Genomic DNA, 15,128 nt, shown 5'->3' with positions numbered 1-15,128 from the left:
CTTCATTACATCTTCTATTGAAATATCACAAAAAACGTGGCCAAGTTTAATTGTTCAAAGTCCATAGCCCCTGGAGTGGGATTGGTAACCCTCCACCTCTCCATTGTGTAGATAAAGAGAGACTCTAACAGATTAAGTGTCTTCTTGGAAACCTCCCCTAGGCTTACATGACATGGCATTTCCTGGTTCCCCTTCAATCTCTCTTACCGTCCATTGCTTTGTTCTTTTGCTGACTCTTTTCCAGATGTCCTAAGTGTGGGTGTCCTCCAAAACTCTGTCCTTGACTACCCTCTCTTCTGTTTCCCTCATGAATTTTCACATCTTCAGCTGTGCCTTTTATTCTGATAACTCTCAAACATTAATCTCTTGTCCTGACTTCTAACCCATGCAATAGTGCTACATTTCTAATTTATCCATAAGATGCCTTCATCTCAATAGTCCTTCCACTCTCAACGCTATTTCTCTTTCCACTGATGAATCTTTATCAGTGTATCCCTACTCACATAGACTACCAGTCTATGGCCATAAACTCATCTATAGCTCCTTTCTCTCCAAGATCCAATGTCATTAGGACTTTTGACATTACTTTTTATTATTATTACTTACTACCTTCAGATTCCTTTCTTTTCTCTGCTTTGTCCATTGTCCATCTGATCCAGTCTGTCCTACTAAAATAACATTCTACTATTCCCACGATTTCCAGTTTTTCGTACTTCAGTCCATGGTACTGCCATCAAAATGTCTCCAGAGTCTGCTTTTGTCATGTCTTTTCTTCTTCAAAATCTTATGATGCTTCCCTTTGGCCTACCAAATCATGTCAAAGCTGTTTTGTCTGATATTCAGAGACCAGCTGCCAACTTTCTAAGAAGTGCCCTCCAACTAGGCCCCACAGCTTTCACTTTCTTTGTTCTCTAAAACACCAGACTTATTTCACTTCTAGCCATTTGTCCAAGTGCTCCTTCTGCTTGAAATGCCTTTCCTCTTCATCACCACCCATCCCCTTGGGATCACACATTTGTGTGGCATTTTCTGATTATTCACATTTATCCCGTCATCATTTTAGCAAGTATTTAGTTGTAGTTTTTAACTTTTTTTTTTTTTCCTGCCATTTGATATACAATACTTTCTTCTTACCAATCTGATTATAAATTCTTCAGGGAAAAAAATCAAAACGTCTTATAGTGTTTTTCTATCTTTCCAGGTAGGCATACATAATAGGCTATTAATAGCTACTGATCACTTGATAAGGCCACACAACAATATTACGTATCTTATAATATAGATACAAAAACGTCAGTCTTGAAAGAGAAGCAGAAAATACCCACATGTTAAATATTGTACCACTAAATGTCCTTAACATTTTGCTATGCCTTCTTAATTTTGTCACTTACCCTATGGAAGGATAGAAGTATATCTGTGCAATAGTTCAACAAATTATACAGACACTGGGATAGAAAATATGCCCACTACGTTTGCACATCATACCAAGTGAGAGATCCATATTAGACCTGAGAAGTTAGAGATACCATCAAAGGAGTATGTGTAATTTCAGTTCAGGGCAAGCTAGGATCCTAGGAGCTATTTGAAGTAAACTCCAATAAGTCTCTAGATGTCAACTAGCTTGTTAAGTCCAGAGTATGTGAGTTCCCGTGGTCTAGCTAACAACTGAGTATAAAATAGCATGTCATTTTCTCCTACCACTGCAGCAGACTAAAGCTGTTTTCTTTGGATTTTCACCTGGGCCCCTATCAAATCCAAGAGTAGGAAACAAAGCACCTCAAAACAAGAGGAAATTCTTGACCCAAGTGAGGTCCTCTGATGTGGTGGGTTTCCATTCTGAGTCTATTAGCCCTTTTAAGTTCCTTTAATATATATTTTCAACATTTAGGATACTAAAATCTTGGCAAATAGGAGTGCTAATTTCTTGCTAATTCTCAAATATCGTCTATGTATACCCACTGGCAAGAACTTCTTTTGGGGTAAATACATAAATATGCTTGGATAAGTACATCAGTCAGAAGCCCAATGCAGAAAAAAGAAAGACTCACCACAATTCAGACCTTCTCATTAGGATAGCAAATCAAAACCTTTCAATAACATTGTTCACGTAATAGATTTGGAAAGGTAGTTATGATCTCAATAGATTTAATATGTATGCATGTATGTACGGCACCCCATTGTCACAGAATAACTTCTACTCAAAATAACTTCTACTCAACTGAAGGGGAAAAAATACGCAGGCTCTAGTGGAAAGAAAACTTGGGATCACAAGACCTAGCTTCTAATTTGGGCTTTCTGCTCCTAACTACTTTTATGGTCTTTGATTCAGGTTCCTCACCTATAAGAGAAAGTGATTGGATTAAATTACATCTAGTAGTGGTTGGGCAATCCTACTTCTGTAGTGATACTGCCTCGGAAACCCAAGGAGGGGTCGCTATGAGTCGGGGCTGACTCGACGGCACATAACAACAATAACAACACAACAACAGTGTAGTGCCTAAGGCACTTGACTGCTGACCAGAAGGCTGGTGGTTCAAACCCACCAGCCACTCCTCGGAAGGAAGGTTGGGTAATCTACTTCCATAGTGATACCACCTCGGAAACCCAAGGAGGGGTCGCTGTAAGTCAGGTCCCACTCAACAGCACATAACAACAACAAACAACAATATAAATCATATCTAATTTGAATTATATTTCATAAGTTCTCATGTTCTAGATGTATTCCTCTGCAATAATGAGATTTAGCCTTTCTTTAAAGAATTGCAATGAGTATTGAAAACTTAATTCCAGTTTCCTGATTCCTCACTCTCAAATAGTGCTGACTGCACTTCACTTACATCACTCAGAGCTTTCTGGGCTTGAGCAACCCTCCTCAGCTCCGGGCTGTCATTATATGGGTAAAACAAACTTTTGTCTGCTTCCCAGTCTTCAGTGTACAGTTTCTAAATCAGAAAAGAATGAAAACTTATGAGAAAATTGAAAGCACATTCAGATCAAATACATAATTTTGAATTCATCAGTCAATAGCATCATGAATCAAGGGCAACGTGAGAACAAAGATAAAGGAAATTCACACATAACCTCCACCTTTTCATTCAATCTAAGACATTTTTGTCCTATTTTTCTTGACAATCATTTCCAGAGAGGAAGATGTGTCTGATGTTTTTCATCTCCCCACTATGACTTCACCTGCCTTCTGCAACAAGTGCTAACATACCAGTATAAGGAGAGGGGATGCATTTAGCATAGTTGCTAGCATAACACAAAACTTTAATAAGGTAGACAGCCAGGTAGAGGACACTAAGCTTCTGTTAAGGGTGGTGATGAAAACACTTGAGAATGATTAACGATGATGGTTGAAGAACATCATGAATATAATTAATGCCACAGAACTGTGCATGTGAAGAGTGTTGAAATGGCAAATATTTTGTTACCTCTGTATTTACCACAATTTAAAAAAATCTAATTTTTTACAAAAAATAAATAGGCACAAAGTAATACTTAATTTTTTTTCTGTAGACCCTGTCCAATAGTTTATATCCTGCCTATTTTTTTTAAAATTAGTTTATTTTTTTTCATTGTGGTAAATACATTAAAAAAAAAAAAAACTAAAGTTTTTGGTTTAGTTTTTTTATGTATTTACCACAATAAAAAAATTAATTAATTGTTTTTTAAAAAATAGATAGGCAGGATATAAACTATTGCACAGGGTCTAAAGAAAAATTTAAACATTACTTAGTGGATCTTGGCAGCTTCTCCAGTACACGTTGATTCTCCTCACACATCCCCCCACCCCAGGTTGCTCACGTTCCCTTCAGCACCCTCTCCTCTACTCTGCCCAAGAGTTTTCTTCCCAGTCCCTTCCTTGCCAGTCCCCACTCTAGTAGCCCTACATGTCTCAAGGTTACTCACAAAAAATATTAAAGAATCATATTCTAGATTATCAAGAGTTTACTGGGTATTTCTCTAAATTATGTAGTAGGATGACATAGTCAGGAAGATAGGCGTGCCAATGGAGCCCTTACCTTACTGAACATGGCTGTGTTCTTAACAGCCTGGACAAGTTCAGGGGCATCAGGAGGAAGCAGGTACTTATCCTTGGTGTCCTCCCAGTTTTGCTTGTATAAAACCTAAGCAGGAAGACAAAAGGACCTGTTATGTAATGCCTGAGGGCAAGAGGATTTAGAAAGCAAAGGGGAATGCTGTGAAGAGACTTTTTCAAACTCAAAGTGTCCTCACACAAAAGCTGTTGGATGTGTTACTGGGAAAAAGACCATGTCTACATTCCATGATACTTTTCTTGTATTAATAACTTTTATTTGAAAATTCTACTTTTTTTTCAACTAAATCATGATTCGAGTTCTTTACAGATTCTTTTCAAAGGTTGCAACCTTTCAGGCATTATTTGAATTTGACTGGCAGACATGTTTTTGATTTACATGTTTTTTTCTTTAATTAGTCACCCAATTTGAAATTTGATTTCTTATAAAAATTCAGATCCCCAACTTCTTTTAAAAATATAATCACCCTTATGCTCTATTTGTTCCATAGTATTTATCATCAACTAATAGAAACTATTATTATAATGCCACAGCCAAACCACACTCCTGCCAGCGAGTCGATTTTGACTCATGGCAACCCTTTTTGGGTTTCCAAGGCAGTAAATCTTTACGGAAGTAGATTGTCAAGTCTTCTTCTGCAAAGTGGCTGGTGGGTTTGAATCGCCAACCTTCTCATCAGCAGTTGAATGCCTTAGGCACTATGCCACCAGAGCTCCTTACGTATAAAAATATAATTTATTTATTTGCTATTAGTGTTTTCTGTGCTCCCTTGTTATGGGTTGAATTGTATTCTCCCAAAAGATATGTTGAAATTCTAACTCCCCCACCCCTCACCTGTGAACATGACCTTATTTGAAAATAGGGGTTTTGCATATGTAATTAGATATCGGAGTAATGTTGGCTATCAGAGGCTGGGAGATACATGAAAGGATCTTTTCTCAGAGGCTTCAGAGAAAAACATGGCCCTGCCAACACTCTAAATTTGAATTTCTACTCTCCAGAACTTGAGATAATAAATTTCTGTTGTTTTAAGCAAAAACAAAAAAAAAAAAGAGAGAGAGAGACTCTGTTGAGTCTGAGACTGCGTCCTGTGTAGCGGCAATTGCCTGAGCTGCGTAGCAGCTGCCACTTTGGTAGGGCACAGGTTCTGCAGTCCATCACAACTCCTAGGGGGCACTTCAGTCATGTGTGTAGTTTCCCTGATGCGGGGGGCGTGAACACTCACAATCCCTGTGGATTTGGCAGGTAGTGGTGAACAGGATGAGACCTGTCCAATTTTCTCCTCTTCAGATAAAGCAGAGGTAATGTGAATGCTATTTAGTATCCCACCCACGTATGCCACAAATCCAGCCTTACCTTACTGACTTGCTGCGACACTTTCTTGGCATGTTCAATGTCCTTTGCTTTTTCATCTACGTGACAAATCGTTTTAGCAACATCACCATCAATTCGATACTTAACCTGCAGAAATAATGCACGGAGTAAGTCCATGACAGATGTGCACATGTGAGTGTATATCTTATGACAACAAGTACTAACCCAATAACTCTATGGCCACACCACAATTCAAAGTTTCTGCATTTTAGCTAGAAAAAGGTGATCTTCAAAGATTGACAGAGTGCCTGCATTTACTGCTTGTCTGGTTACCTGGCCTAATTTCAGCCCACTGCTGAAGGACCAAAGCAACTTGAAACTTCCATTTGAGTTACCTCTTAACCTAAATAGCTATGCTAAGGGTTTAGAAGTCATTTTTTGTTCATATCTACAGTAACATAACCTATAGCCAATGTTTTCTCAAGCTTTCTGGACTGGTTTACAGTAATTCAACTCCTCATTCTCTCTACACTTAATTAGAGAACTGAATCCTTAGTGAAAGACATTATCTTTGTAATGTCCCTCTCCTCATTTAATCAATGAAGCCCACCTCACTGAGTTGATCTTGTACTTTCTTGATCCTGCGAAGTTCTGGGGTATCAGTTGTGATGGCATATGGCTGTCCTTTTGTTTTCTCAAATTTCTCTTTGTATTTATTCTGAAAAGAATATCAGATATTAGCCTAAAACATGACATGACAGCAACTCTTCCTCATTTAATTAAAAAATATATATTTCTCCCAGTTATAACAATTATCAGTGTGACAGCTATTTTTGTCCTCTATCTTGACTCTCAGCAAAAACTAAAATAGCTTTGTTAATTACTCTTCCTAAATATGATTGGGTTCTGGAGACAGTAGAAATTTATTACAGACTATTGTCTTAGATGCCCTAAAATTGTTCTCTCAATGGTTCTTCTTTTTCTGCCTGAACACACATATAAAAAGGCCTAAGTCTCATTTTAAAAAATGAATATAGAAACTGAGTCAAGTCTGAAAGGATATGATTGCTAATAAAAAGAAGAAATACTCAGTTCAGGACTTTATAACTGATCCTATGAGTCCTGTAGTTTAGATAGCTGAGACACAAGCTTGAATTAATGAAAATATGAATTATGAAGTGTTTTGAAAGGCAAGAGTACAATTTTATTATTTTTGCTAAATATACCATGAGTTCTTGCTTTAATAATAATATGTATAATTTATCGTTACTAAACGCTTCGATGGTATGCTTCAGTGGGGTAGTCAAAAATCCAAATTATACCATTGATTTAGTTACTAATCACTTTAAAAATAATACAGAATGTAACCAACATTGTGTTTAGAATATCAGAAATTATAGGTTACTGGTGTCTGAATTAATGAGATTTTATAGCAGTAAAATAACACACAAAAAAATCTGCCTTTGCTGTGATAAAGGAGGCAAGAAAATCTCACTTGTTAGAAATCTAAGTCTTAGATCATTCAAGAATCATCTAAAACTTGAACTAGAAGTTAACCAAATAGTTCCCAAGAGTTAATGCTCAGCCAAAGGTGAATATTTATTGGCCAACCATCACAGGATATTTTTTATATAAACATTGTTGTTGTTGTTTGCCACCGAGTCGGCCCCAACTCATAGCGACCCCTCCTCGGGTTTCCGAGGCAGTATCACTACGGAAGTAGGAATGCCCAACCTTCCTTCCAAGGAGTGGCTGGTGGGTTTGAACCGCCAACCTTCTGGTTAGCAGTCAAGTGCCTTAGCCACTATGCTACCAGAGCTCCTAACATTAGTTCTTTGTAAATCTATGTTCCCCTGAGCTACATTTCATTTATTTAATCCTCCAGAAGACATGTGATTAAGCTACCCAGTGAGATCTTAGCCTACCACAGGTGATCAACAAAGTACCAGTTGCCATCAATTCTGACTCATGGTGACCCAATGTGTTACAGAGTAGAACTGCACTCCATAGGGTTTTCATTGCTGTGAATTTCTGGAAGCAGATGGCCAGGCCTTTCTTTTGAGGTGCCTCTAGGAAGTTCGAACAGTCAATCTTCTGGTTAGCACACTAAGGCTTAACTGTTTGTGCCACCCAAGGACTCCTATCAACATTGAAATGAGGCCAAAATCTGCTGCCAGTCAGTATAAGTCACAGAATTGTACATGGGAATTCAAGGACCACAGACAGGAACAGCAGTGATTTTCAAGTTGGGCTGCATGTTAGATCCCCTGGGAAACTTTAAAAAATCTGGATGCACAGCCCCAACCCCAGACCAATTAAAACAGAACAGCCTGGCATCAATGATTTTAAATCTTCCCAGGACATTCCAGTGTGCAGCCATGGTTAAAAATCACTATTAATGGGCACAGTCAGACACTGTGATCCTCAATTTCAAATAAATTCTTAGTGTGACATTGGATTTCTAATATACTACACATATCTTAAATTATTAAAAAATATATACTCTACATTATACCTCTTGAAGACATTTTTACATACTATTTGCTAACCTACTTAAGTGGCTGTTCTATTCAGACATAGTTTAAATATATGTTATTTCATTTCCATCAACCAAACTCAATTAAATACATTGAGTTTATGATTTCATTACTCTAAATTAGCTAACTAATAATGATTATTATTAGTAACAATAATAGCTAATTTAGAGTAGCTAACTAATAACTTTATTGTTGGCCTATGTTTATTTCACAGGTATAATTTCAATAAAGTTGCCTTCCTTGATGTTGTAATGGTGCTAATGAATTACATGAGAAGAAAATTCAAGAATCACAAAAACAGAGCATACATTTTTGCAAAATAAGTTTTTGTCTTATATAAGGCTAAGAAACAAAATCCAGCCAGCATTCAAAGAAGTTGATTGAGATCATTATTTTCTCAGTAGTAAAACCAGGTTAGCAGGAAGATGTCTGAAACTTACTGGGCTAAAGAGATTCTGCATTTTCTGACTGTGTGCAATGTAAGGAGTCATGAACTTTGAAGAGTCCACTTTCTTCCGGATAACCTTCTTCCTCTCCGTCGGCTTAGCAGGTACTGGCTGTGCCAGTGCTGGTTTGGAAGTTTCTGATATCTCATAGTCAGATGGTATTGTCCTTGTCGTTGTGGTTTCATAGACTGTATAGGTCTGGAAATTTTACATGCAGTTCAACATTGTTATATAAGTAAAAACTAGTACTATATTCTTGACATGTGTTACTCTGACTTCAGGCAGATTTATACTCCTGGAGTTAAATCATACCCAAAAAGCAAGAGACCATACATCATATCCATACAAAAATGCATTATGTAACATAAGTCTGAACACTTGTTATTAGAGACTATGTGGAGTAAAAAGGGTGGTCCTTATTAATATGCAACATAGCTTAAAATCCAATTTGCAGAAAGACACTCAAACACATCAAGGTAGGATTAAAATGAGAAATAATATATTCTTAAATATTTTAAAATCATAAGTTGAGTAAAGGAAAGGCAAACTTAGGATCAGAGAACAAAGGGTGAAAACAATCAAATAAGGCTCACATTCTTGACTTTAATTTTAACTTTTAAATGAGAATAAGAAAAAGGTAGGTTGTTTGTTCTCTAGGCATATAGCCATTTTCTCTTGTATTGTGAGACAAACAATAATGAACTTTTAAACAAAATGAATCACATCAATATTATAAGTGATTACCATTTTCTTGGCTTAGTCATTTAATTAATGTGAACTGAGTGCCATTTACACTAATAAATGCTTAGGTGAACCAGAATAATGATGAAAACATAATAGAGCAATTATCTTCACAATAGTTCTATGTAGTAGGTGGGAAATTGCTGTTTCTTACAACGGGTGATAGTGGAAGAAACTAAGGTTCAAAATTTGGATCTAGTCCAAGGTTAAAAATAGCATCCATAAGAAAGGAAGATAAGTAGCCAAGTCTTAAACCTGTCTGATACTTCAATTTCCTACACAGCTAATATCATCTGCGTCAAAGAAAGAGCTTTATCATCGGTTATGAAAAGAAAAACTTAAGTAATAAGTAAATTGTACATCTGTGGAAATTCTCTGTAGTGTTGCCAGATCTTAGTAAGTAGATTGCTTTCTGCCATTAGTATTAATGTATCATTGACTGTGAGAAACTAATCAATTTACACCATCTACAGATGTTAGTTTTCATGCAGTCACAGGCTGTCTGAGCACACTTCAGGGTTAAACATCCATATCACTATTTGGTGTGCTCAAAGAGAAACAGCTCTATGCACAAAATGAAGTAAAGCGTCATGAGATAGATATTTCACCTTTCAAAAAAAAGAGAAAAGTTCCAACTTGGAATATTTATGTGAATGGCTTTCTCAGAATGTTTAATGTGCTAAAATCTGAACAACCTGTAATTTGTCATCATGGACAAAGCTTTGGAGGCACCATCCCTGTTGGTGTAGGTGGTTTGCCACACACTACAAGTCTATACAATGAACCTACTGGTTCCTCAATAGATCACAAGTCTAGTGTAACCCTTTTGGCTGCAGTCAGAGAGCGACGATAAACTCACTGCCATTGAGTCAATTCTGACTTGTGGCAACACTTTAGAATGGAGTAGAACTGCACTAAAGGGTTTCCAAGGCTGTAAACATGGAAGCACACTGCTTCATCTTTCTCCCATGAAGTAGCTGGTGGGTATGAACTGCTAGACCTTTGGTTAACAGCCAAATGCCTTAACCACTGTCCCAGCAGACCTCCTAAGAGTGATGATAGACACTGATGTTACCCTAATTAGCATCACTGCCACCAAAAATACCACATGAATGATGGGAGAAACCATCTCTGGTCATCTGGAAATGTTGAATAGCAAAAAAAAAAAAAAAAAAAAAGGTGAAATAATCTGTGAAGTAGATAAATTAGTTATTTTACCACTAGTTGCCGGACATACATAAGTGAATGATAACCCCTCCAGTCAAAGCCAAGCGCCATTTTTAACTAATGGCAACCCCATGTGTGTCAGAGCAGAACTCTGCTCCATAGGGTCTCAATGGCTGCTTTGTCATAGTAGGTCACGAGGGCTTTCTTCCAAGGTGCTTCTGGGTGGACTCAAACCTCCAGACTTTCAGTTAGCAGCCTAGTGTTAACCATTTGCACCACTCAGAGACATTATCCTCCTCAGATGCCCTCTTTTACTCGCCTCTGGCCCCAGGAGTTGGAGAGGAAAGAGGGTTCTTTCTGCTTTAATGAACATGCAGTTAGTGCAAGGCAGGATTGGGCCTTACCTCCCCCGGCACCTCTTCATAAACTGTCTCTTCTGTGTAATACTATAAATAGAGCACAAAGGTATCATGATGAGAACCAAAGCAGAAATCTCCACTACTCAACTTAGTCACTAGGGTTACTTCACTAGCTCAGTTGGTTCAGAGTATCTATATGAAGAAAGGAAGCAAGGCAGTCTGCTCATATATTGGAACTAATTTTTGTTGTGAAACTTCAGGAAAACCAAAGTGAATGCCACTGGACTGGACCAGAAATTGTACAGTCATGAGAAAGATGTCTAAGGCTGGTTATTAATCAGGGGAAATTATTTATGTGGGCCAAGTAAATGGTTTTATGATACCCAAGATGGAATTTGTTGTGTGTGGATTGAGCGCAGAGGAATGTGATGGAACTCACTGTTTACTAACAGTAAAAAAAGAAAAGAATACATTTTAAAAATAGTATCATGGTAATAAGATTTAAAATATATATATATATATATATATATATACACATCTCAATTATTCCTATACCTGTTGACTACTAAGTAATAAGAGTTTCACTTGAAGTGAAGGTTGAGTCCCGTACAATATTGCAGTGGTCCTAAGCAGCATGCTAAGATGAAAATTTGCAAAGGCCAACAAAAGAAGGAAAATATTAGATGCTTCCTCTTCCAAAAACGTGGGAAAGTTAGGCTGCAATTTGCCATCGATGGCTTTGAGGTGCCTGCAGCCTGGCTCTGAAACCAAGCCTACTTGGGTTCTACTCCTGACATCACCAGAAATAAATAGATGCTGATCAGAACTGGCTGACATTTTGTTTCAGACGTGTAAGGAGAGTGGAATTCTGTCCCCAGCCTCACCCAGCTTTTCTGGGTAAACAGAAGGAAAGGCATGTTTAGGCTAAGGCACACAAGGAAAGGGACAAAAATGAGGCACTTGGCTCATTTTCTCAATCAACAAAATATGAAATATTTCATTTTCATTATCTGTGCCACCAACCCTGGGGGAGGGATACTGAGATGAGGCATTTCCCTCAGTGGCCTCCTTTCTCTTGTCCTTGGTTTGCTTAGTCTCATGAAATTATTTAACGATTATCAATAGGTCACCAGCTCTAACAGGACTTGCTGAAATTAGTATAGAGCTTGCCTAATATCCCTCACTCTCCCTCTCTCTTTACTGCAGTATTATTTTTTTAATTTGAAATCTAATTATGTCTGTATGTCCTCTCACATAGCAACAGAGACTACAGGCTCTAATAGGAAAGAGAATTTCTCTTTTGCAAGCTTGTACCTACAGCACATGCAACATATAATTTAAACACGTTAGGAGAGACTGTTTGGTGATAATGCCACAAAGACCCATTTCTCTGGCCACACAAAACATCCATGGCTTGAAAAGAAATCTTAAACTAGCATGAATAATTTGTAACCTTTTTGGATTTTCTTAACTTCCAAGTAAAAGCAGTTCACTGGTAGCCATCCAAATTTTCTTTTGCTGGGCTCTCACCACTGGTAAATATATCTTAGAAATAAGCTTATAAGAAAGAAAACATTATGCAAATGGTTGGCAATAACTTGCATGACAAATCTCACTTTTTTAAAAAAAAATTTTTTTAGAGCTGTGCCACTAATTAGATAGTATATTTTTGTTTCTTTTCCTTTCTCTCCAATTTTGTTTAAGGTTGAGAAGAGAATGACAGTGCAATTTTATTTCAGATGTCCAAGATGCCTGAGAGACAGAATTTTAAATCTAGTTCCTCTTTGTTCTTTTAAATGAATCTCTATTTTCTAGAATCTGCCACCATCCCATTCTTACGGCATTCTTTTTTGTTTTTTAACTTTTTATTGTGATATGGGTGACAGTTTACAGAGCAAATTCATTTTCCATTCAACAGTTTATGCACATTTTTTTTTCATGGCATTGATTGCAGTCAGTCCCCACAATGTAACAGCTCTCTTCCCAATTCCTCTCTGTAGTTACCTTTTCCCTGCGCCCTTTTCTATGCACTCCTGCTTTCTGAGCTTTCTCTCTGTGCAAATGCTGCCCTTCTGATCAGCCATGGGAGATTAGATCCCTGGTATATTTGCTCACCTGGTAGGTCTGTCTATTGTTTGGCTGAAAGTTAAGCCTCAGGAGTTGATTCTAGGCCCAAAGGGCGACCAGGGGGGGGTGTGTGTGTAGTTTTTGGGGTTCCATCAGTCCCTATCAGACCAGTAAGCCTGGTCTTTTGCATTTATGGCATCTTTTTTTGAAGTCAAAGAGACCTCTGTTCAACACTCTCTGGCAGACACTATATTCATTTAGCCACTGCTGGTCAGATTCAGAGCAGTAATAGGAACAAAATGGCAAGGATGGAATACATAAAAATAGCAGCCTCCATTTTTATGACATCCAGTTAAATCAATCAAATGCAGCACTAAGTACAACGTCCAGTGACAGATGAATACAATTATGTTAAGAAAGACAAAGGATATGCAAGTTGGAGGCTAAAGAATGTTCCTTGTATTACTGTCATGGAGAAAACTATTTAATTTGTAACTGTTTTAGTGTTTTTTAATGATTATTCTGAGTTTTAGGGACATAAATAAAATGCCAATGAGGTCATTGGCATTTAAGCCAGAGAGACTAAATTTTATATTGTATAAAATCCATTCTACTTTTCAGTCATCCGTCAGTTATAAAAGGGACTTTTTATAAAATAAAATTTTCTTGATCTAAATATAGGCTGTTCACTAAAATAATTTTCCAAAGACAAATTTTGGCACTTTCAAGAGGAATTTGGTTTTGGAAAGCACTTAAAATTAATTTCTATTCTATTCACAACCAAAGATCTTCAAAACTGCCTCCAAGGCAATCAGGCATTTGGAAATTTTCATATGTTTAGATCATCATCATTAATTGACAATTATGAATCTCTTAGATTTATGGCAATGTACTTATGTGGATTATACTCCCAAGCCTTTATCTTTTATTTCTAGAAATGTGAAGGCAAAGGCAAGAATTGGTGAAGAAAAACCACAGAGCTATAAAACAAAGTTGTATGAAGTAAATACAAAATAAACAATTAAATTGGTAAAATGTGTTAGATATCCACCAGTAATCTGGAGGAAATTTTTCAAGATGCCCATTATGTTCTTTGTTCTTGTTTAAAAATTCAAAAGCAAAGCTAATCTTGTTCCCTTGGGTTACTGCAGTGGTGTTGGTGGTTAAGTGTGGTTTCCAATTGTTGTTTTTGAGACTCTTGAGTTGCATGTGTGTATGTACATATTACATACATTAAAAGTCTCATATGTATAATCAGCTGGTGAAACAAAAATGTAAGTTGCTCTCTTTCCTCTACTGCTATGTAGACAGTAAGAAATAAATTGCAATTATCAGAACTTTCTCTTCATCTCCCTTGCCCCTTTGATCAATGGGGTTAGGAGGTGGGGAAGGAGGTAGTGTTAGAAAACACATTTAAATCTACCTTTACCCCACCCTTTATTTTTTAAAAGTTTGAAGAAAAGCAAAAGTGGGAAACAGTGATATTTCCTTTCAAGTCTAAATCCTACATAATTATAGTGAAACTACATGTAAAATATTCCTTTCTTGTGCTTTAATGTGAATTTATAATAGACATTGCCTTTTTCGAATGATTAATTCACCTACATGACTTTGAATGTTGCTACATAAAATACTTTGCTGTCAGAGTTTTTTGGATTTTTCTTTTCTGTATCTTACCTCCACCACCTCCTCATATTCTTCATCATCTGCCATTTTCCCAGAGTAGTAGCGGCACCTACAAACTTTTAATATTCCATACAAATGAAAAGACATTAGAATCTATCTCCAGGACTAAGAGTGTCTTATAACATTATAAAAATAGAATTTAAAAGTTAACCTATTGTAAACAGTAATACATTCTCACAGGCTAAATGAGAGAAGACAATCAAAGTAGAGCTCTGAAAAACTGAAGCTTCAAATTTCTTTCTCCTAATTCCCTCAATAACACATTGGACATTCTACTTCAAGCTACATGATACATTTATTTAAAGTTTAAAAAGGAAATTGAGATAAGGGAGGGTAGAGGATTTAGATTAGAAAGAATAGAGTGTTTAAATTTGCAAATACTCGGGAAAAACATTTTCAAGCAAAAATTTTAGTGAAAGAAAGGCCAGCTTGGTATTCAGGTAAAATTGGAATATTTACCCATAGCACCAAAACTTTAAGGGGACTGATTTAGGCATTTATACTGCTCTAATATATTCTATGTACTATATCTGATGCTTCAAATTAGGACACATAAAAATAAATCTGGCAGTAGATTTTAAATGGAAAATAAGAACCTCAAGGCAATGGGACTATTTTCTTCCCGAACACCATTGACTTGCACAGCTTTTTCTCTCTTGTTTCTGTAGGTCTTGTGCAAACCTGAAAAATATCAAAATTTTCATTCATTGGTTTACATACATATAGATTGTCAGTCTTTGGCCTAAACTT

The 15,128-nt window shown here is 36.8% G+C and overlaps 1 protein-coding gene across 1 annotated transcript in view; it reads right to left on the bottom strand.

Annotated features, from left to right (window-relative positions):
- NEB (nebulin) overlaps positions 1-14,405 on the bottom strand; it is a 260,540-nt gene extending 246,135 nt beyond the window's left edge. The window contains 7 exon segments of the mRNA XM_042783652.1: positions 2,838-2,942; positions 4,026-4,130; positions 5,418-5,522; positions 5,986-6,093; positions 8,353-8,556; positions 10,671-10,712; positions 14,370-14,405. Of these exon segments, the coding sequence (XP_042639586.1) occupies positions 2,838-2,942; positions 4,026-4,130; positions 5,418-5,522; positions 5,986-6,093; positions 8,353-8,556; positions 10,671-10,712; positions 14,370-14,405 (705 nt within the window).
- Positions 14,406-15,128: the final 723 nt, after the last annotated feature.

Source organism: Orycteropus afer, unplaced genomic scaffold (assembly GCF_000298275.1).
Source record: "Orycteropus afer afer isolate SDZICR_OR568_19922 unplaced genomic scaffold, OryAfe1.0 scaffold00023, whole genome shotgun sequence".
NCBI classification, from domain to species: Eukaryota; Metazoa; Chordata; class Mammalia; order Tubulidentata; family Orycteropodidae; genus Orycteropus; species Orycteropus afer.
This window is presented reverse-complemented; position numbering and strand designations above follow the sequence as displayed.